Raw genomic sequence first — 20,670 nt, forward strand, 5'->3', positions numbered from 1 at the left:
ACAGGTCACATCAGTGCATGAGGTTTGCAGTACAAATGAGCTCATGTATATAAATAAAATATTTATTTGACAAGCATCTGAATTTAAACAGCTTTTTAAACAATGCACACTTTACTGTAAAAAAGTAGGTGATAACATTTGATAGTTTGTTTAAAAATTGTACTTACAAAAGTGCACTTAGCATAATACGAATGGATTAATGTACACCTTCCTGTGAAATGAAAAGTAGCTCATAACCTTTAATGGAGTGAAATGAAAATTTGTACTGACAACAGCGCGCTTAACATAATACTAATGACGTTTAAATTCAGATAATCATCAGTAGTTGTAATCAAAGAAATGAAACGCGCCTCTGTTGTCAATGCAGTATTGTGCGTTTGTGTTCATACCAACGTTTGGTAAGATTTAGTGACATCTGGCGGCGGAATAATATATTGCAAGTAAATTCATATGAAGACAGTTTACAGAAACAAAAATTGATATCTATGCTTTTGCATCTGAATAGGCGGTGGAATAATATATTGCAAGTAACTTCACCACTGAAGCACTTTAAGTAGTACAGGTATACAGTACATTTCCTATAATGACATTTGCCTGTACCATTTCCTTTTTGACAAAAACTAGCCTTTGAATTAAGTGACGTTCAGAAATGTTTGTCAAACTAAGCGACAGTATATATATATATATATATATATATATATATATATATATGTGTGTGTGTGTGTGTGTGTGTGTGTGTGTGTGTGTGTGTGTGTGTGTGTGTAAAATACATGTTAGAGATATACAACTGCATTATTCTTAAAGTTTGGTCGCTTCAATAAAATCGCCACGTGTCAGGTTACGGTGTACAAATCCAGACTTGTCAGGTCCCATGCAGAAATCTGAAACCCCTTTTTCTGGGTTCTCTGAAGCCTGGGTAATGGAGAGATAGACATTGATGTGAATTTTTCCTTTTAATAATACTCAGATGTAATATATAAAACGAAGAAGCTCTACCTGTGATTTACTGCTGCATCTGAAACACACTAAGTCGCTTTTCTGCACAAATAGTTTGGAGTTGAGCTTGTCTTGCTTGCAGCCACCTGTAAAGGACAAGGGGGGAAATATTGTCGTGTTTCATGCGTTGCTTTTATGCCACAGTGGCAGCGGTGGTGGTGGTGGTGGTGGTGGTCCTCACCTGTCATCACGCTCACCAAGAGCCCCACCACGATGGTGGTCAATGTACCCAGGAAGGAGATGTACAGGTAGGACAGAGAGTACCACGAGTCTGCCAGAGGAGGCCTCACACTGACAAACACACAGGAAATCATAATTATCACATCAAATAGAGGGCAGCACGCAGGATCAGCTGGTAAAGCGTCGGCCTCACAGTTCCGAGGACCCGGGTTCTCCCATGCAGCATTAATTGGGCACTCTAAATTGCACCTCGGTGTGATTGCGAGTGTGACTGTTTTTCCTCTACGTGCCCTGCGATTGGCTGGCAACCCGTTCCGGGTGTTTCCCGCCTCCTGCCCGTTGATAGCTGGGATAGGCTCCAGCACTCCCCGCAACCCTCGTGAGGATAAGCATCAAAGAAAATGAATGGATGGATGGATGATGATCAAATAGTATTTTGTGTAATTATAAAGCAGCCTCTAATAAACCTGGATAGCGTTCTAGTAATTCTAGTTCTAGTAATCGTAATCTCCGGCCTCTAAGGCCCGACTTTTTTCACACGCTTTCAACCCTGCGGTTTATGCGGTGATGCGGCTAATTTTTGCATTTATTTTAACGGCCACAAGAGGGCACTTGAGCGGAAAAGGTAAAAGTGAGACCGAATATATGTACCGAGGAAGTGACTCTTACCGGTCCGGCCCTGTTAGCGCTGCGCTAGCGTGTTGGTGTCGTGTCTCAGTGATTTTTAACAGTATGGTTTTTTTTTTAACCGACCCTGTTAGCACGGGGGGCGCTCGCATTAGCGTTAGCATTAAACCCTCAATGTACCGTCTTTCTTTGTAGAAGGGAATCCTCTGTAAAAACTGTGCTAAACAAATATGAGCGTTCATCTGAGATGACACTGGTGACCCCTAACAGGACAAGCCGAAAGAAAGTTTTTTTTGTTTGTTTTAAAAAAAAAAAAAATCTTTTGTTGTTTTTGGGGGGAGGCTAGAACACTGTCAGGTGTGGTGACAAGTTCTGCTCTCCATTAGTTAACTTCACTTAGTACGGTACTTGTGGAAAAAAAAACTGGTCGATTGTCTCAAATGACTCACTCGTGTTCCGGCGTGTGAGCGCCCGGAGTGGTCCAGGACGCCGCTGTCGTCATGTTGTACTGGATCGTGCCGTTACAACCCACGGTGGTAACCGGCAGAGGGTTTGTCTTTGCTGTCGTCGGCGGGTAGATCTGCCCTCCGATCCCCACCCACAATGTCAACGCCAGGCTCAGGAGCATTCCCGTGAGGCCTCCCTGCAAAGTCAACAAGCCCGCGGTGAGTTGGTCTTACCTTGTCGTCACACCGGTCACGGTAGCCGGAGAGTGTCGACGCTTGTTTTGCCGCTACTCACGTTTGAGTTGGCCGCGGGGAAAAGCATGCCCAAAAGGTAAATCCCCAGAAGTGGACCGCTCAGCATGCCGAATATAGAGAGAGCTGCCTGTAGATAGATCAGGATCAGGACGCTGCTCGACTCACAGTAGAGCACAAGTGCAACCAACGAGTGAAAATGCACGTCAGGTTTACCTGCAGAACGCTTCCCAACAGTGAAGCTACTCCAGCCATCCCAATGCACACAGCGCCGAAGAAAACACCTCGTTGAGAAAATAATGGATTTATGTTAAAGGAGGCTTTTTTCCGCAAACTTCCACAATCTTCCCAAGTTCCTTACTAAAGGTCTTTGACATTCCTTTGTCAAAATTCACACAGGCTGAAGAATTCCGTCACACTTACCATCCATTTGTCACACTGGTTCAAATCAAGAGGTTTTGAGTGGGTGGTTCTGTCATAAATGTTCTTCGTCACATGTCAGCTCGTCGCTGGGCAAGTTAAGAAGAGAACCTCCTCATTCTTTCCAACTTATTACATCTTGCAACTATGTTTTTTTTTTTCCCGCATTTTAGAGGTTATTTCATATGATTAAAAACGGTAAGCGTAAGGCCTGCAGGAATGGAGTAAAGCAGAGGTGTCAAACTCAAAGCCCGGGGGCCAGATCCGGCCCGCCACGTGATTTTATGTGGCCCACGATGGCAAATCATGTGTGAATTTCTGTGATCCTTGTTCAAATTGCTACCATATTTCAAATTGCCCTACCATAACTCATAATGTTGAAGTATTCCAAGTGTTTTTATGTTACCAGACATCAACAACAGTTGAAAACCCCATTACACTTGATTTCTAATTCCAAAAGTGATTCATCAATTTCATGTGTCAATAAGATTTTTTTATGGTTTCACAGTCATAACAGCCCTCTGAGGGGAAACCGAAACTACAATGTGACCCGCGACAAAAATGAGGTTGACACCCATGGAGTAAAGGGTTAAAACAGCTTAACCACATAATGTAGCTATGCATGACATGAAGACAAATGTCATTCGTGTAACCCCACAGCTCACGTACGTCACGAATAATTACTGCGCACGATGCAAATACTGCATGTGACGCTGCATCTTTCTCGACAGCCTTCGAAAGGATTTGCATGCTTGAAGCTGTGCGGTCTCGCTCAAGAACTGAAGAGTGCTGAATGCCAGAGATGACGGGTTCATTGTGCGCCGCGTCATTAAAAGCGACCTGCATCCGGTCTGTACTATTTTCCCAAGTGTCGGAATCGCAGATTTGAAAGCCCATCTATCCATTTTCTATCCTGCTAATTCTGCTCACGAATGCAGGGAGATCGAGCCCATCTGATTTGGGTCAAAAAGAGGATGACGACCCGGACCGGTTTCCAGTCAGTCACGAGGCATGTACTCAAAACAGACAGACAATCATTCACACACATTAACATAGTTACCTACACCGCCTACACAGAACATAGACAAATATGCATTAGCGGTGCCAGATACTTGAATGTATATCAAGAATGTTGTCAGTGCAATGTTTTGTTTTGTTTTGTTTTTTGTCAGGTTCCTGGCATCATATACTTAAATAGTCAAGTAGTTAATCTTCTGAGATTATCGTTGCCCGGTGGCTATTACATAAACGTTTCTGTGCACTTCATGAACTCATATTCTCATATTTTCTTTATCAGTCATCAAGACTGTTCTCATTACAACTGGGATGTATGAAATCAGAAAACAACTGGGTTGCCACATTTGGGCAAACAAAAAAAAAAAAAGCTATGATTATTATACTGGGGGCACGGCGGATCAGCTAGTAAAGTGTTGGCCTCACAGTTCTGAGGACCCGGGTTCGATCCCGGCCCCGCTTGTGTGGAGTTTTGCATGTTCTCCCCGTGCCTGCGTGGGTTTCCTCCGAGCACTCCCGTTTCCTCCCACATCCCAAAAATATGCAACATTAATTGGACACTCTAAATTGCCCCTAGGTGTGATTGCGAGTGTGGCTGTTTGTCTCTATGTGCCCTGCGATTGTCTGGCGACCAATTCAGGGTGTACCCCGCCTCCTTCCCGTTCACAGGGATAGGGTCCAGCACTCCCCGTGACCCTCGTGAGGATTAGCGGCAAAGAAAATGGATGGATTATTATACTACGATTAACCGCTGCGCCCTTTTATTGACACTTACTGAGCCCCATGTTCATCCAGGACGTCTGCTTCACTGTGAGGTTTTTGCACATCGGACGGATGAAGTCTTCCACGGAGACGGCAACGAGGGCGTTGATGCTGGAAGACACTGTGCTGAAACGCATCACATAACATGTTAACTACATATTTGTTCAGCAGGTCAGTACATGATTTATTGTTGATTTAGACACACTCTCACAATAATGCATCTTTACTCCATTAGGGACCGGAACGAGGCTCAGTTGTCAGAAATGCGTAACTTTGATGTTATCATACAACGTAAATGCCGTGATGACATTTCTGTTCTACAAAATCTGTATTTTTTTTTTTTTTTTTTAGCATGCACATTTTCAAATCCGTACCTCTCTGACAGTGGGAGTCAAAATGGAGCTTTCATTGCTTTGTAAAGGTGGAATTCTCGTGGGGGGCCATTTTAGCGGCCTCTGGTATATTCCAAATTGAATAATTATCAGGGATGGTCCCGTTGACCTTTTGAGGTATAACGGCCCACTAGATATTGTTATTGTGTGTACTATTACTACCAATACTATTACTGTGCTGTTTTTATATGGGGCTTCTCTCGATGTGCCAAAATGGAAAGAAAGTACATGCAAAATTCTAAAATAAAACATTTCCCATAAATAATAACCCCATGAAAGATAATTCAGTTACAGCAACAAATAGTGTGATTTGTAAGTGTTTGCCCGACTTTGCACTCTGTGTGGAGCTCGGCTTGCTCTTGTTTGGGTTTTGAATGCAAAGATGAGATTCGACTTCTGCTCAGTCCAGGGGGGGACCTATTTTAGTGTGATAGAGGGTCACTGACCATCTCAAAATCTGGGGGAAAAAAATATTTGACCAAGGCAATCACTAACTTTTTTTTTTTTTTATTAGCCTTTTACGTCTTATACCACGACGCCCAGAGTTTTGTCCATTAAGCATTTAGAAGGTGATAATAAACGAAGGTATATGGAAAAATGAGAGACACTTGGCATAGAGGACCCATATTTGATGCCAAAATCTATGTTTTCGCCAATAAGAAATTGGACTATTACCCCGCTTCCACTTGTCTTAGACAATTGGATCTACACATGGATCTGGTGAGTAAGTCGTCGAGATTTACACGGAAGAGTTTGAAAGCGTAGAAAAGTCTGGACGCATACAAATACTTCATTCAATAAATCCCACATAGTGATGGAGCCACTCAGATTTTTTAATACAAATACCAATATTTAAATAAATGACCCCTGTTTTTACACAAACTCGCATTCATTAAGAGAAAAGAAAAAAAAAGACAGCGAGTCAGCTCCTCGTACACGGAAGCGCGTTGTGGCCACACATTGAACTTCGGTAAACCTCTCCGTGACAGACTTTTTTTAAAATATGCATTGTTCTCAAATGAGTCCAATGCGTATTTAAAAAAAGAAAATAAACCGCTGGGATAGGCTTCAGCCCCCATACACGGAAGCGTGTTGCGGCCACACATTAACCTACGTACACCTCTGTTTTTTTTTTTTTTTTAATACGCGTTGGACTCATTGGTTTTGGTGTGTCTTTCAATGCATTTCTTTGCTCTTTGCCTCACCTCAGGGTCCCGCTGTACGCAGCAGCCACAAACAAACCGGGGATTCCAGGGTAGACGGCCAAGATGTCCATGACGAGGTAAGGGAGCAACTGATTTTGCAAAGACATCATTATTCAATGCGCAAGCATCCGCGCGACGCGGTCGGAACGTCGCGGCTACCTGGTCAGTGGAACCGACATCGCGGTTTGTGAACGGGTCGCAGTTCTTGTAAATGGAGAACATGGTGAGGCCAGACAACATGGCCAGACTCAGAGTCACGCACAAGCCCAGCATGTTAACATACAAAGACCTACAAGTGGAGGGAAAGAGAGGACCTGTCTGGGCATGTTGCACATTTCAATAATAATAATAATGATAATGTAAAAAAAAAAAGTCTAAGAATGCTCACATCTTGGCATGGCGTAGTGTTTTGCAGGAAATGTAGCGCTGCACCTGGGACTGGTTGATCGAGTAGACTGACATCCATGTCACGCTACCGCCTATGATGATGCTCCAGAAAGTATGTCGTTTCAGGGGATCGGGGTCAAAGCTGAGGAAGAGCCAAATTAAAACAGAGCTTGTATGCAAAACAGAACCAAAATTATTTTAATATAGCCTGGAGGGAGTTCTCGCTTTGTGAATTCCATTCCAAAGAACTTGTAGGCCATAAATATCAAACAGTTTAATGAAAAATAATGAGTACAGCATGACTTCTTGTCTGCATATCAAAACCCAGTTGCACAAATTACTTCATTGCATGCCATTCTGAAAAAGTAATAATTACAGAAAATGGAGGATTTGCCTGAAAAGGACTTGTCAGCAAAAAGTTCATACAAATGCCAGGTTCGTGGGATTTAAAAACAAATTAGGCCAAGATAAATCATTTCAAAACTTTATTTGGAGTTTATTAGCTGCACTTTAAATGTTAGCAAGTGTGTGCTGACTCCCTTTTAAAATGTGTTGAACGTAGCTGGCGAAGTGTGAACACAGCCACATCCCAATTGTATGGGGGTGTGCACACTTATGCAAACAGGATTTCAGTCATCTATCTTTTCTAATCCCCCTCAAAGACGTTTTATAAATGCAATTTAATTCTAGTTGGAATTTCTTTTGAACTTATTTCTACTGGTCTTAATTAAAGGTGGCATTTGAAGACACTGAGGATGCCTTCGCGCGACAAATGTATTTGTAGCTTCGCAGTGTCGTAGGGTAAACTGAGCATTACCAGTATCTTTACCTTTTTAAATGGACAAACCTGTTTCTATCAGTACATTTTAAGTAATGATACACGACCCCCCCTTCCTCACTCGAATGTCTTAAGTCTGCCCCCTTGATTGGCGTCTTCCCAAATCTTGTCCAGGCCTCCCTGAAGCACGGCCCCTCTCGCGACGACCGCCACGAAACCCGCCAGCATGATCACCATCTGCAGCACGTCGGTCCAAATGACCGCCTTCAGCCCGCCCTGAAGACGACACCGGCGCAGACGACAGAGTTCAACCGAAACGAGAACGACGCAGAAACACGTGAGTGTGCTTTACCCACCAAAGTGCAGTAGAAGATGCACACCGCCCCTGTCGCCACCAGCACTCCCCAAAGATCCATTCCAGTGACTAAATAATCAGAAGGGAACATGGTTGTTCTTAAGTGGAACGATGTCACCTTTTTCCAATGAGGAAGTTCGCCTAATTATCTCAGTTCAGTTAATGAGTAAACCGGAGAGTCCATTGAAATCCTGTTGTTAAAGCCCCTTTTCAAGTGAATTTAGAATTTTGTGGAGATGCCGCAGACGAGCTTTGCGCTGACACCGAGAGAATGTGTAGTTATATTCCGGATTTTGAAGTCTCATTTTAAAGACGATTTTCTTTAGCATTCACATTTGGCAGGATTGTTAACAATATTCTTCATTCAAGACATTTATTTTTACAGTTTTACAGTTACTTTAACAATGGTTTATCCATCAGCAGGGCGGACCCATACCAATAATCAGATTATATTTGCGCTTTCCTCCAACCCTCCGATCAAAGTCAGAAAAGGCCCGGCTGTCAAATGCCTCTAAATAATTATCCTGTGTTATCGTGTGTTTTTTTTTAGAGATACGACTGGTTGTGTTGAGTGGTTGCATATTACTATACTCGCAAGTCCACCCGTCCATTTTTTTTGCCGCTTATCCTCACGAGGGTCACGGGGAGTGCTGGAGCTTATCCCAGCTGTCAACGGGGAGGAGGCGGGGTCCACCCTGAACCGGTTGCCAGACAAGCAGGGCACTTGGAGACAAACAGCCGCACTCACAATCACACCTAGGGACAATTTAGAGTGCCCGATTAATGTTGCATTCGTTTGGGATGTGGGAGGAAACCGGAGTGCCCGGAGAAAAGCCACGCAGGCACGGGGAAAACGTGCAAACTCCATACAGGCAGGGCCGGGATTTTCTAAAACTATTCTTTATTCCTCCTTGTATTTTACAGCAGTCTGGATACGCTGTGGCACCAACCTGGCTCTCACGGGTCAGTCTTAGTACTATAACTGAAATCTTGTATAGGAGAAGAGACCCGGCACGGTGGCTCAGCTGGTAAAGTTCTGACGACCCGGGTTCGATCCCGGCCCCGCCTGTGTGGAGTTTGTATGTTCTCCCCCTGCCTGCGTGGGTTCTCTCCGGGCACTCCAGTTTCCTCCCACATCCCAAAAACATGCAACATTAATTGGACACTCAAAATTGCCCCTAGGTGTGATTGTGAGTGTGACTGTTTGACTATGTGCCCTGCGATTAGCTGGCAACCAGTCTAGTGTGTACTTGCTCGCTTGTAATATCGCAACGTTAACATTCATGATAGGACAATTGGAAATTTCGGTACAGATTTGAACGAAAAGTCAAGTTGATGCACATGATCTGCCTCCGCGGGCCCCATAAAATCATGCAGCGGGCCAGATCTGGCCCCCGGGCCTTGAGTTTGACACCAGTGAAAGAACAATATATATATTTTTTTCCTTTGTAATGTGTGGGGTCTCGAACCTTTAAAAAAAATAGTATGTATGTACCTGACGTGAATGTAAATATCAGCTTATTGACTTTAGTTAAATAAATTCTCCCAGCAAGTACTTGCAGAATCTCAGTATAGTTGTTGAGAGCATGTCATTGACTCACTAAGACAATATTTAGTCACAACAGGTCAGTCAATTCCAGTTGCTCATTTTACACCTAGGTATGACCTTATCATCTACAACATGAACTCAAATCTCTTGTGAGAGATTGACGTTTTTAAGATTTAAAAGTATGAAATTAACTGGATACTTACTTTGATTCAGAGCGAGAGCCGGAGCGTAGATAACCAACCCGGTGTATAGGATCTGTTATGAGAGGCTGCCATTAGTTGATTGGATTGGGAAAAAAAAAGGCAAGATTGCCACTCATATTCATGGAGGATGGAAAAGGTTTCATGTTCCATAAAACCAGCAGGGAAAACAAAGACAGGTGTTGTTTTGCCATGATGAAGAGCACAAAGATGTGTGCTTACGAAGTGGTGTTGAGTTACCAACCGTCTGCATGGTGTACATCAACGTCCCAAATATGCGAATCGGTCGGTTGAAGCGCATCTCCAGGTACTACAAAGCAAAAGTGGTAAAGCAAATTTATTTATATAGGCGCATTTCATACACACGGTAACTCAATGTGCTTTACGTGATTAAAAGCATTTGAATACAAAGAAGTAAAAGATTTAAAATGGAAAAAAAAACAATCAAAATAAAGATAAAAATGACAAAAATATATATAAAAATGAAAAATACAAGTATCAATTACAATTTAAAACAGCATACAATGTAACAAAGGTGTAAATACTCAATCTGGATTTCAAAACCTCCACACTGATGAAGAGGAAGACCAAAGAAAAGGTTGACGGATGTTGTGAGGCAAGACATGAGGAGAGTGGGTGTTAGAGAGGAAGATGCACGAGATAGGCTGAGATGGAAAAAGATGACACGGCATGGCGACCCCGAACGGGACAAGCCGAAAGGAAAACAAGAAGATCAAAGCGAACACACAAGAGACGAATCTTCATCATAGTGACCAAGACGTGGCCGCAAGTCGGATGAAATGACCGCAAAGGTGATGATCAAACTGAGGCCTGGGCCTGTCCTCGTGGCAAAAGCACATTTGGACGTGATGAGTACAGAAGTCTAATAATAGAACACCGCTCGGGTTGTGATCAATGGGGGGGGGGGGCCTCTTCCTCCCTAGCACACCCTTCCAGGCCCCACTGTTATGCCCACGTGAGCATTAAAGTTCCCAGCAGAACAAGGCAGTCCCCGGTTTTCCAGCACCGCTCCAAAGACTCCAAAAGGGTTGGGTATTCTGAACTGGTGTTTTATGCATGGACACAAACAACAATTGGAACCCATCACGCCTCCCCGAAGGTGGAGGCAGGCTACCGTCTGGTACACCAGGCTGAACCCCGACATCCAGGCACCGGCAATAAAGTATGCCCACACATTCTCGGTGCCCGTCACCGTTGGCAACTTCAGAGTCGAAGAGAGTCCAACCCCTCTCGAGCGGGCTGGCACCAGAGCCCAAAGTATGCTTGGAAGTGAGCCCAACTATATCAACTTCGCACACCAATTCACGCTCCTTCCCTGCCGTTAAGTTCTTTTACAGATTTTCCCACCAAATAACATCATTTATCAGTTTTTAGATAAGGGAGCAATTTCATATAATAATTTTACTGTCCCAAACAAGAGTGACTGGAGTGCTTTTTAAAAGTAGACCACGGAGAAGAATTAGAGTTTAATTTAACAAAGTGGGCGTTTGCTCGGCTGACTGTGTATGATTAGAAATGCAGTCATATCTCAACTTTACACTCGTTGGGTAAGCCCGCCTCATTCCCCGCTGCTGTCGTGGCGACAACGCGCTAAATGAGAGCCACACTGCACCGTCTCGGTCACAGCATACTACGTGTTTGTGTGTGTGTTACTTTGTGCTTAATTACATGTTATAAAAAGTTTATTTCTTTAGATTCCAATTTATTATGTTAGCATATTTCACAATACAGTAGTGTACTATTTACTATTTACAAGATATGTTTATTGCTTGGCGCTTGACATGGATTGACATCGTTTAAATTGGAAGAGTTGATTTGGGATTGGAGTGTTTCGAGCTACATCGTAAATATACAGTCGGTTATTGTACTCTATGATACTTTTAGACACAGGTTTACAGGTTGTGCACAAACCAAACAAATTGGGATTTGAAGGATTAAGAAAATAAAAATGAATGCCTTTATTAATGGCAAGTTAGTCAAAGAGAGATTATGCAGTAAAACGGCGGAACGGTGGCACGTCCGGTTCGATCGTCGATCCTCGCGGTTCTGAGGACCGGACTAAAACTATCCCCCGTATCGTCGATAAAATTGCGAAGCAAGTACTACAGTTATTGCCATTTTTCTTCCCACAAATTCATAGGAAAATGTTACTGTGCAAATGTGTGCTTGCCGAGGATTCCAATTTTTTATAACGAATAACCTTGCGGCACGGTGCAACAACTGGTTAGAACGTTGGCCTCACATGCTGAGGACATGGGGTTCGAATCCCGCCGGTGTGGAGTTTGGATGTTCTCCCCGTGCATGGGTGTTTATTTTCCGGTCACTTCGGTTTCCTTCCACATCCCCAAACCAATTGGAGACTCTAAATTGCCCGTAGGTGTGATTGTGAGTGTGACTATTGTCTGTCTCTATGTGCCCTGCGATTGGCTAGCGACCAGTTCAGGGTCGACCCCACCTCCTGCCCAAAGAGAGCTGAGACAGACTCCAGCACTCCCGCCACCCTTGTGAGGATAAGCAGCTCAGAAAATGGATGGATGGTTGGATACAGTAAAAGATGCAAAACAAAACTTAACAATTGCAACAAACAAGCTAAAAGTTGTCGTAAACACGAACAGCGCCTTTGGGTTAAATATGGAAATGACGTGATTGACAAACGCTTTGTTGAATTTTGTGACCAATATTGATATTGATATTACAATTCTGCTCCTCTTACTTCATAGGCGCTGGTGATCCCCAGCCGGTAGAAGAGAGGCACAAAGATCTCAGCAGTGATGGTTGACATGATGACGTAGCTGATGCCGAAGAGCCAGAAGGACGTCCCGTACGAGTACGCCTCGGCCGGCGTGCCGATGACGGTGACGCCGGACATGAAACTGGCCGTGAGCGACATGGCCACAGGTACCGCCGTCATCTGCCGCCCGCCCAGAAAAAACTCGGCGCTGCTGGCCTCCTTGCGTCCGCGGAAGGCCTGAAAAAGGCCGATGCCGGCGGCGCCCACTATCGTGCCCGCAAACACGACATAGTCCCACACGGAAAACGTGGCCACAGGACCACCCGTGCCAACCATGGTGAGTTCGGCTGCAGAAGATGCCTTGTGTTCGACTCTTGACTCTTGAGTCTGACCTAACCCTAACCTCCAGGGAGAAGGACTCGGACTCCCTCGCCTAACCCTAACCTGGAAAAGCTCAAAATAGTCCACTTGCGCATAGGACGAAATCACAAAAAGCAGCCATAATAGAAATGGTCGTATCCGAGCTCGATGAAAACACAAACACGCGCAGTGTTTAGCGACCGCCGCTGATTTAAACTGACACTCCTCTGCCTGGCGAGAGCCTACCTGAAGACCATAAAGATTATTTCACCTTGTTAATAATCTATCAAGGACAACCGAGGGCTTTGGTCTGCCGTCATCTCGAGCGATTACAAAAAAAAAGAACAGATCTCATGCTTTATCTGCTGTTGTTCTGATGTCCAAAAAAAAAAGATACACCGTCACTGAAACATTTCCCATCAGTTGTCGATGAGCAGCTTCAGTTACTCATCTAAGAAGGGAGCTGCATCACAAAAATGATCACATCAGACAGTTACGTATGATTTAATAACACACCTATTGGTCATTTATTTGGAATACTCCAAAAATGCACAGTCAAGCATTTTTATTTTAACACGGTGGACAAAGATAAAGAGACATTTGTTTATTTTCAAGAAATGGCATCTGCTATGTACAGTTGAAGCAGTAGCAGGCATTTTCTGGCTGATTTCATTCAACTTTCAATGCGCTCATCAAGCTCCATAAATGCTAAACGTTAACTTTAACTATCACATGTTAATGTTTGCTGACTGAGCGCGTAAGAGGGCTGCACGGCTGTGACGAGGTTTCCATGTGCGGCGTGAAATAGCATTATTTGATAAACCGTCTCTCCCTATTCTATTTTCATTACCATAGAGAACACTTTGGATGTGTCCCCGAAATTCCTTTCCACCTTGTCATTCCGGGGTGGGTAACTATGGAAGTAAATTTTTGCCGCCAGGATTTGAATTAAAAATTCCACTAAAAATTTGATGTTGTAAAATTCACATTGTTATTTCAAAGTGATCACATTTCCAATAGTTGTGTTTAAGTTCAACTTTTTATTTTATTGTTAACAAATTCACAATATAAAAAAAAAAATCAACGTTTAAACTTCAAACACAATATTTTCAGCTCCTAAGATTCAACGCTACAATTCGCTGTCTGAAATTCACCGTCTAACAACCACCCAATCCAGTTACGCTTTCTTAGTCATGTGACGTCACTTACTAAGAAAGCGTAACTGGATTGGCTGAGTGTTGGGTTCTGATTTGAGGTACCTCTGCATTCTTAAACCAGCCAATCCAGTTACACTTTCTTAGTATGTGACGTCACGTGACCAAGAAAGCGTAACTGGATTGGCTGGGTGTTAGACGGTGAATTTCAGACAGCGAATGGATAGGTTAACGATGACGTCACCACAGTCCCGCCATTTTGTGTGTCTGAAGCAAGGGAAGCGTCTACGTCAACAAAGCAAGCAAACCTCTTTCGTCCGATTATATGGGGCACACATGCGTAGTTTGGGGCTGTACTAACTGCGTTGAATCTGGGCAAACAAAGAGGTAGTATTTTGTTATTCCAAAGGTCGTCGTCAAGCAGGGAAGTAAAACTAAGCGACCATCGACAGAAAGACGGAACCTACGGCTGTCGAGGATCAACCGAGCAGGATTTCTTCCTGATCCAACAAAGAGACACTATAAAGTTTGCTCGGATAATTTCATAACACGTAACCTTTTCAATTTAATACTTGAGGCAACAAGGAATGAATAAATTGGGTATTCTACACAAAGGTATGGCAGAGAATTCTTTAAGAGAAAAAAATCGATTTACATTTTTAACTGCAGAGGGCGGTAACAAGTGAGACCTCTCTTCTAGAACTGTCAGGGTCGCCTTCCACATCCCAGTCGCTTGCTTGAAATCCACATGGATCTTTGCTGCCGGCGTCCTTCAATTTCTCCAAGTATCCGGCTCTGCTTAAAGCGTCAAACGTGTTTTTGTCCACTACGTTTGCATTTGCTTTAACCGACCTCCTAACTTTTACAACAAACGGAAAAATTAATGATGGAAAAAAATTCACGCTTCACCATTCACCTATGTTCTCTGATCTCTTAAGACACACAGTATGGCATCCGTCGCAAGGCATGATGGGTAATCTGAAACCTATCCATTGTAGCCAGTTGAAACTTAGGAGACTGAAAATATTGCGTTTGAATTTTTTTGCATGGGAAATTTGTTAACATTGAAACCTTCAACTGAAATACAGCTATTGGAAATGTGATCACTTTGAAATAACAATGTGAATTTTACAACATGAACTTTTCAGTGGCATTTTTAATTCAAATCCCGGTGGCAGATATTCACTTCAATCGGTAAGGGCCCCTTCAAGAAATCTTAAAATATTTTGTAGTCACATTATGATATGCATTTTCTATTTCTTCCATGGAGGCAGAAATAGTACTGCGTTGCAAGATAAATAATTCCATGTCACTTAATTTTCATTACATGGTATGGATAGTTGCCTGTCATCACGAGATATCAACTGATGTAAAAAAAACTTTCAAAAATTTAAATTACCTTGGTTCACATGACACATTCAGCTTTGTAGCGGAATCATGTTACTTCGCGAAGGTCCACCATGTGCTCATTAAATGCTAAAATTAGCCAAACCTCTCATTGTGCACGCTGCAACCGAGCTCGTACTGGAAATATTGCTCTGTATTGTCCGCTTGCAGTTTGCACGGAAAACAAAAACATCGATTACAAGCAATATGAAGTTTACTGGTAAACCCCGAAAGGTTTTTAATGGTTATATTGACCCTCCCGTGTTTCCAATCGATCCCAACTGGACGATAAAAGGGCGGTTTAAAAGCATAATTCTTTCTCAGGTAAGGCGAAGAACATGCGTCGACTGCCTTCCGCCAATGATTCAACGCGAGGCGAGATAAGAGCGTCCCGGTATCTTTGATTTTACAGAGTACAGGAAGTTTTTGAATTTTACAATACCGTTTTGAGATAACATTTACGAGTGTGGCATGTTGTGGACCATCCGCGATGCTGTTTTACTGAGCGCAGTATAGCCAGAAAACTACAAGAAAAGTTTATGTGAAGGCACTTTTTCCTGGTTAATGTTTGCACAAACGACAGACAGATTACGGTTATCTGTGGAAAACAGTGAAACTTAGTTTAATATTTGAGAGGCTCAAAAGTACAATGCAGTCCCTTGAGCAAAAAATAGGAGCGTGGGGGCCTCCGGTGGAGTGTTTCCCAGTACAACCGCGTATTCATTCTCTGAGCCGCTCATCCTCACAAGGGTGGCGGGAGTGCTGGAACCTATCCCAGCTGGCATCCAATAAATGCATGGTTCGGGGGTGTGGGAAGAAACCGGAATGCCTGGAAAAAAAACCCACGCAGGCACGGGGAGAACTTGCAAACTCCACACAGACGAGGCCGGGATTTGAACCCGAGTCTTCAGAACTGTGAACCCAGCGCTCTAACCAGTCTCACCACCGTGCTCCAAGTATATTTTACGTTAGAAAAAATCTTATTGTACTCCACCGAACCGAAAAGGTCACAAAAGTTATATAATTTACACTGAAGTACGTCATGATGATCTTGTCTCAATTTATTAACAAGTTGACTTAATGCGAACTCTGCACTATGTTCAACATAAAGATATGCTTTTTAAAGATTACATTTTATGAACCTCAACAGATAGACCCGCAGTTTAATCGTACCTTCTGCCTTCTAGCGGAAGAGCACGGAATGATTCCGCCTTTCATTATACTGTACGTCACTGGCATACTGTAGATAGCTGAAAAGCCATTGTTGGCAGTCAATAAATATGAATTTTCTGGCAAATTAAGTGAAAGTGGACCGGATTTGTCCCGACTCTCGTCAAATAAACCGTTGGAGATTATGTTGAACGGATATTGAAGGAAAATGATAAGTAATTCATGTCATGACCGTAATGGCCTTTTTCTCAGGGGTTCCATTTGATCATAGGTTGGAGATAAAAACATAGACAAGACAACAGACAATACATTATTTACAAAAATGCACTGAGTATATAACTGGCTCTGGGATTCTTATTCAAAGCATCAGCAGGCTTCCCTTGACCAGGTGACACAGAATAGAGCACATAAGAACGTGCTAAACAGCATACTTTAATCGTCTCGTTTTTTGTTTGTTTTTTTTTTTGTTTTTTTTTTTTACTAGGCGTCCCTGAGACCGGAACCCGGCCTGAACATGAACGCCGTCGTGTTCACCTGCTGCCTCCTTTTGCTGCTCTGCAGCTCGGCGGCGCCCATGTGCATCGCCTCCGATTACACGTTGTACGTGGAGAAGCCTGAGTGCGACTTCTGCGTGGCCATCAACACCACGATTTGCATGGGATTTTGCTATTCCAAGGTGCGTATTGTACACTCCCAACAACCGGAACGTAGAATATCTTTCTAAGGCTTTACAGTGTCTCTTATAGTGCTATACAGTGTTCTCCTTGGTGCTTGAGTGACAAAAGGCGTGCAACTACACGTTTTTCTGGTTGCGCAGATTGTCCCTTCCACTTAAGTCTGATTTACGCAGTCTGGGTGGAGCAACCCTCAAATTTGGCTTTGCACGTATTCTACCGTCTACTTAAGCACTCTTGGGCTTTTGTGAAAAGAAAGGAAAGATGAGTGCTGCAATGACACAGCAAACACATCCGTGGATTCATCAGACAGATTTGAACATTTTGGGTTCCATTTTCATCTTGCTTTTATTGGTTTTATTTCATACAGAATAAAAATGTATACATTATGCACCACTTTATTTCTATGCATCTCTGCAAGTAATTGCATTTTCAAATGATCACTTCTATAATATCCGTCCATCCATTTTCTTCGCCGCTTATCCTCACGAGGGTCGCAGGGAGTGCTGGAGCCTATCCCGGGTGTCAACGGGCAGGAGGCGTGGTACAAGCTGAACCGGTTGCCAGCCAATCACAGGGCACATGGAGACAAACAGCCGCACCCACAATCACGCCGAGGGGCAATTTAGAGTGTCCAATTAGTGTTGCATGTTTTTGGAATGTGGGAGGAAACTGGAGTGCCCAGAGGAAACCCACGCAGGGTCGGGGAAAACGTGCAACCTCCACACATGCAGGTCCGGGATTGAACCCAGGACCTCAGAACTGTGAGCCCAACTCTTTTACCAGCTGGTCCACCGTGCCGCCCCTTCTATCACATTCCAAAAAAAACGTCCCATCACTACAATCAATTGTAGTCCTCCCAAAGTTTACATAACAAGCATCATTTTCATTTTGAAATATTTCCACGTTCAACATAGGCCGTGGCGCTGTTTTGTGTATCAACACTGTGCTGTTTGTGTATGTGTGAGCAGGACAGCAACATCAGAGACATATTCGGCTCGCGCTTCGTGATCCAGAAAGGCTGCACCTACGACAAGGTGGAGTACCGCACGACCCAGCTTCCCGGTTGTCCCGGAACGGCCAGCGCCACCTTCACTTACCCGGTGGCCATCAGCTGCCACTGCGGAGCCTGCCGGACCGACACCGACGAGTGTGCCCACAGGGCGGACGTGGGCGGCGCTGCGTGCACCAAACCCGTCCGACGCTTGTACCCGTACCCTGACGACTACATGCTCCCCTTTTGAATCTGTCGCGCGTACGCCATTGCATCCTGCCCGCTTTGTCGTGCCTGCGTCAGACAAGGCTTGTGAGCCTCGTGTGTATCTGAGTCACTGACCTAATTCATCCCCACTGTACACAGATGTGTTTGTTGTACTCCCAGGCTGATTATGCGCACTCGATTAAAGTATCTAAATAGCCTGCGTCCCAGCTAAGCCGTGCTTGACTTAATCACATCCGGTTTTCGCTTTCTGTTTACTTCTAATACACAAGGCCTGCTAAACTTTGCACAATGTCACCTTGGAGACTATATTTGCCTTGGCAGCAAGGCACGTGAACATGAGAACAGGTTGTTAAGGGTGCAGGCTTGACCCTTTCGAAATCTTGTCCTCCTTGATTGATAGTGCCCAATTCTGTTCATTTCAGAACAATAGCAATAGCGTTTGAACGGTACCACAAAGAACAGGAAATAAGATGTAATTGAATCATAGATGGACTAAAGACCCTGTAAAGAAGTGTTGTTAAAAAGTCTGCCAAATTTGAACGATTAAAATGAACACTAGTACAGGAACCCATGCTTGTACGGGTTTTCTGTGTAACGGTCTGAGCGCTCCCCCGTGCTGAAAAGTCTCCTTGTGATTAATGCGCATGCATTACTAACAGGGGAACGTAGGAGACGCTCACTGGGAAATCCCCCAGTCTCATAGTTCTTCTTCTACATAGAGGTCGCTAACATACGTTATATCCAAACCCCGACCTAACCTTATAAAAATGGTTGATAAAAAGACATACACGCATGTGTATGTTCGCTGTGTTCGTCTTTCTGACACGTCCATGGCGAACATGAACACTCGGCGGCAAGTTGTCGAATGGCACATGTTGAAGCACAGATGGGGACGTTTCGGACTGGCCGGAAGTTTACAAAATATACGCCCACGCGCATTAATCACAAGGAGACTTTTCGGCACCAAGAGCGCCGGCAATCTTTAAAACACTACAAAAGAAGGTCGGAGCTCGGATTCGAACCACCAAATTGTGGGGTAAAATTGAATAAATGTTTGCGATATCTCAACTAGATGAAAAGTTAAGGCAGTTTGCAATTTTCATAAATTAAGTAGATGCATACAATTTGCCTTATTTAGTGGCCCACATAAAATCATGCTTTGACACGTGCTCCATAGGGTTTGGATCAGGTCACTCATTTGGCTTCCAGGCCACAAATGTAAATATAAAAATCTAATGATAAACATTAAGTGTGGCCGGCAGTTGCGGATGCTTCTTTGGACGGGAATGACGCGGAGTCTGACGAGCGAACTCCGGCGGCGGGCCGCGAGCCGAGCGGCGGCAAACGCCGTTAGCCCCGGACGCCGAAGCTAGGCTAAAAGCCTCCGCCGCCACCGAAGCTCGGCTAACGACCTCCCCGGACGCTGAAGCTCGGCTCGTGGCCCGCCGCCGAAGCTCGCTCGTCAGACTCTGTGTCATTCCCCCCCGAAGAACCATCCGAATATTCAACATTATTTACAGCCACAGGTTCAAATCTGTATGGAAGTATTCGTCCGTCTCCCCGATCAACCGATACGGCTATTTCTTCATCCGATGAGGATAAAATGGTGTCCCATGTAATAGAGAATCGAGCCTTTGTTGCGGCACGTTACACGTCACATCCGCGCACGTAAGTCATGTGACTCGCGAAAATGGCAGCTCCCCTGAAAATTTGCAATTGTTGATAAAAATTTGTTTGAAATTTGCATTCAAACACAGGATGGCTGTTTCAAATATGTTGCGGTGGTGAATTTAGGCCAAACTGTCAACAGTCCAAATCACTAACTGCATTACTTTCCGTTGACACACCTTTTCAGTGTCAGTCTTCAAAAAAACAAAAGGATCAGCTGTCTTCCTGCACCTCCTCCAAGTGAAACAGAACTCTCGGTTTTGAGTTGACTGGTAACCTGCTGTGCCTAGCAGCCCTCATGGTCCAGGGGCTTTTAGGAAGACAGCTGGAGTGTATTCATAGCATGGCCGCTCAAGAGTGGGAGCATGCATGATGCGCGTGGTCATGTGAAGCCATGACATCGCTCCCTTCATCATGTGATGTCCGCCTTGTTGTCTTTGTGCTCATTACCGTCCCCGGCACACCTCTGACAAGGCCTCGTGTTCTTGGTTAAAAGACGATGACGCAAGGGAAAAGGTATTCTCGGGAAGGGTTCGTTGAAAACGCCGTTGCAAAATAATTTTTTCCGGCACCTGAGCCACGCCAGCTCTCGAGAACTCTGTCTAAACCTGATGGCCTGAAAAGAGGATCTGTCAAGCAATGGGGGAGGGTGTCCTTGTGGAATCTGCTGCCGAGGGCCTTTATCTATGATGCGCATGCCATTCATTCATCCATTTGAAAA

General features: G+C 44.1%; 2 protein-coding genes and 1 long non-coding RNA gene across 6 annotated transcripts; 2 read left to right on the forward strand and 1 right to left on the reverse strand.

The window, feature by feature from the left end:
* Positions 1-46: 46 nt before the first annotated feature.
* slc5a8l (solute carrier family 5 member 8, like) lies at positions 47-14,624 on the reverse strand. 2 transcript variants are annotated; one of them, XM_061833075.1, is made up of 15 exons: positions 14,485-14,624; positions 9,808-9,873; positions 9,567-9,618; positions 7,816-7,883; positions 7,581-7,735; positions 6,683-6,823; positions 6,454-6,583; positions 6,295-6,383; positions 4,711-4,823; positions 2,718-2,785; positions 2,545-2,631; positions 2,253-2,446; positions 1,178-1,287; positions 997-1,082; positions 47-912 (listed from the first exon to the last, which is right to left on the reverse strand). In XM_061833075.1, the coding sequence occupies exons 1-15, from the start codon at positions 14,551-14,553 to the stop codon at positions 799-801; spliced, it is 1,542 nt and encodes a 513-aa protein (XP_061689059.1). In that variant the 5' UTR covers positions 14,554-14,624; the 3' UTR covers positions 47-798. The 2 variants fall into 2 exon arrangements, with proteins under 2 accessions (XP_061689059.1, XP_061689058.1); XM_061833074.1 differs by lacking the exon at positions 14,485-14,624 and adding an exon at positions 12,298-13,618.
* On the forward strand, positions 4,734-12,443 carry LOC133507729 (uncharacterized). Its single transcript, XR_009796881.1, has 4 exons — positions 4,734-4,868; positions 6,300-6,371; positions 7,634-7,796; positions 12,305-12,443. It is a non-coding gene; the product is annotated as an uncharacterized LOC133507729 (long non-coding RNA).
* On the forward strand, positions 12,517-18,815 carry tshba (thyroid stimulating hormone subunit beta a). 3 transcript variants are annotated; one of them, XM_061833077.1, is made up of 4 exons: positions 14,679-14,802; positions 14,978-15,023; positions 16,870-17,061; positions 18,031-18,815. In XM_061833077.1, the coding sequence occupies exons 1-4, from the start codon at positions 14,777-14,779 to the stop codon at positions 18,301-18,303; spliced, it is 537 nt and encodes a 178-aa protein (XP_061689061.1). In that variant the 5' UTR covers positions 14,679-14,776; the 3' UTR covers positions 18,304-18,815. The 3 variants fall into 3 exon arrangements, with proteins under 3 accessions (XP_061689062.1, XP_061689061.1, XP_061689060.1); XM_061833078.1 differs by lacking the exons at positions 14,679-14,802; positions 14,978-15,023 and adding an exon at positions 12,517-12,652; XM_061833076.1 differs by lacking the exons at positions 14,679-14,802; positions 14,978-15,023 and adding an exon at positions 15,303-15,539.
* Positions 18,816-20,670: the final 1,855 nt, after the last annotated feature.

This window comes from Syngnathoides biaculeatus, chromosome 10 (genome assembly GCF_019802595.1).
Source record: "Syngnathoides biaculeatus isolate LvHL_M chromosome 10, ASM1980259v1, whole genome shotgun sequence".
NCBI lineage: Eukaryota > Metazoa > Chordata > Actinopteri > Syngnathiformes > Syngnathidae > Syngnathoides > Syngnathoides biaculeatus.

Coding starts and splice junctions, on each gene's coding strand:
- slc5a8l (XM_061833074.1), bottom strand. CDS start 12,651: ATGGTTGGCACGGGTGGTCCTGTGGCCACGTTTTCCGTGTGGGACTAT. Junction 9,874..12,297: donor GGATCACCAGCGCCTATGAA/GTAAGAGGAGCA, acceptor TTTGCTTTGTAG/TACCTGGAGATGCGCTTCAA. Junction 2,632..2,717: donor TGTTGGGAAGCGTTCTGCAG/GTAAACCTGACG, acceptor ATCTATCTACAG/GCAGCTCTCTCTATATTCGG.
- tshba (XM_061833076.1), top strand. CDS start 15,303: ATGCTAAAATTAGCCAAACCTCTCATTGTGCACGCTGCAACCGAGCTC. Junction 15,540..16,869: donor AAAGCATAATTCTTTCTCAG/GTAAGGCGAAGA, acceptor TTTTTTTACTAG/GCGTCCCTGAGACCGGAACC. Junction 17,062..18,030: donor TGGGATTTTGCTATTCCAAG/GTGCGTATTGTA, acceptor ATGTGTGAGCAG/GACAGCAACATCAGAGACAT.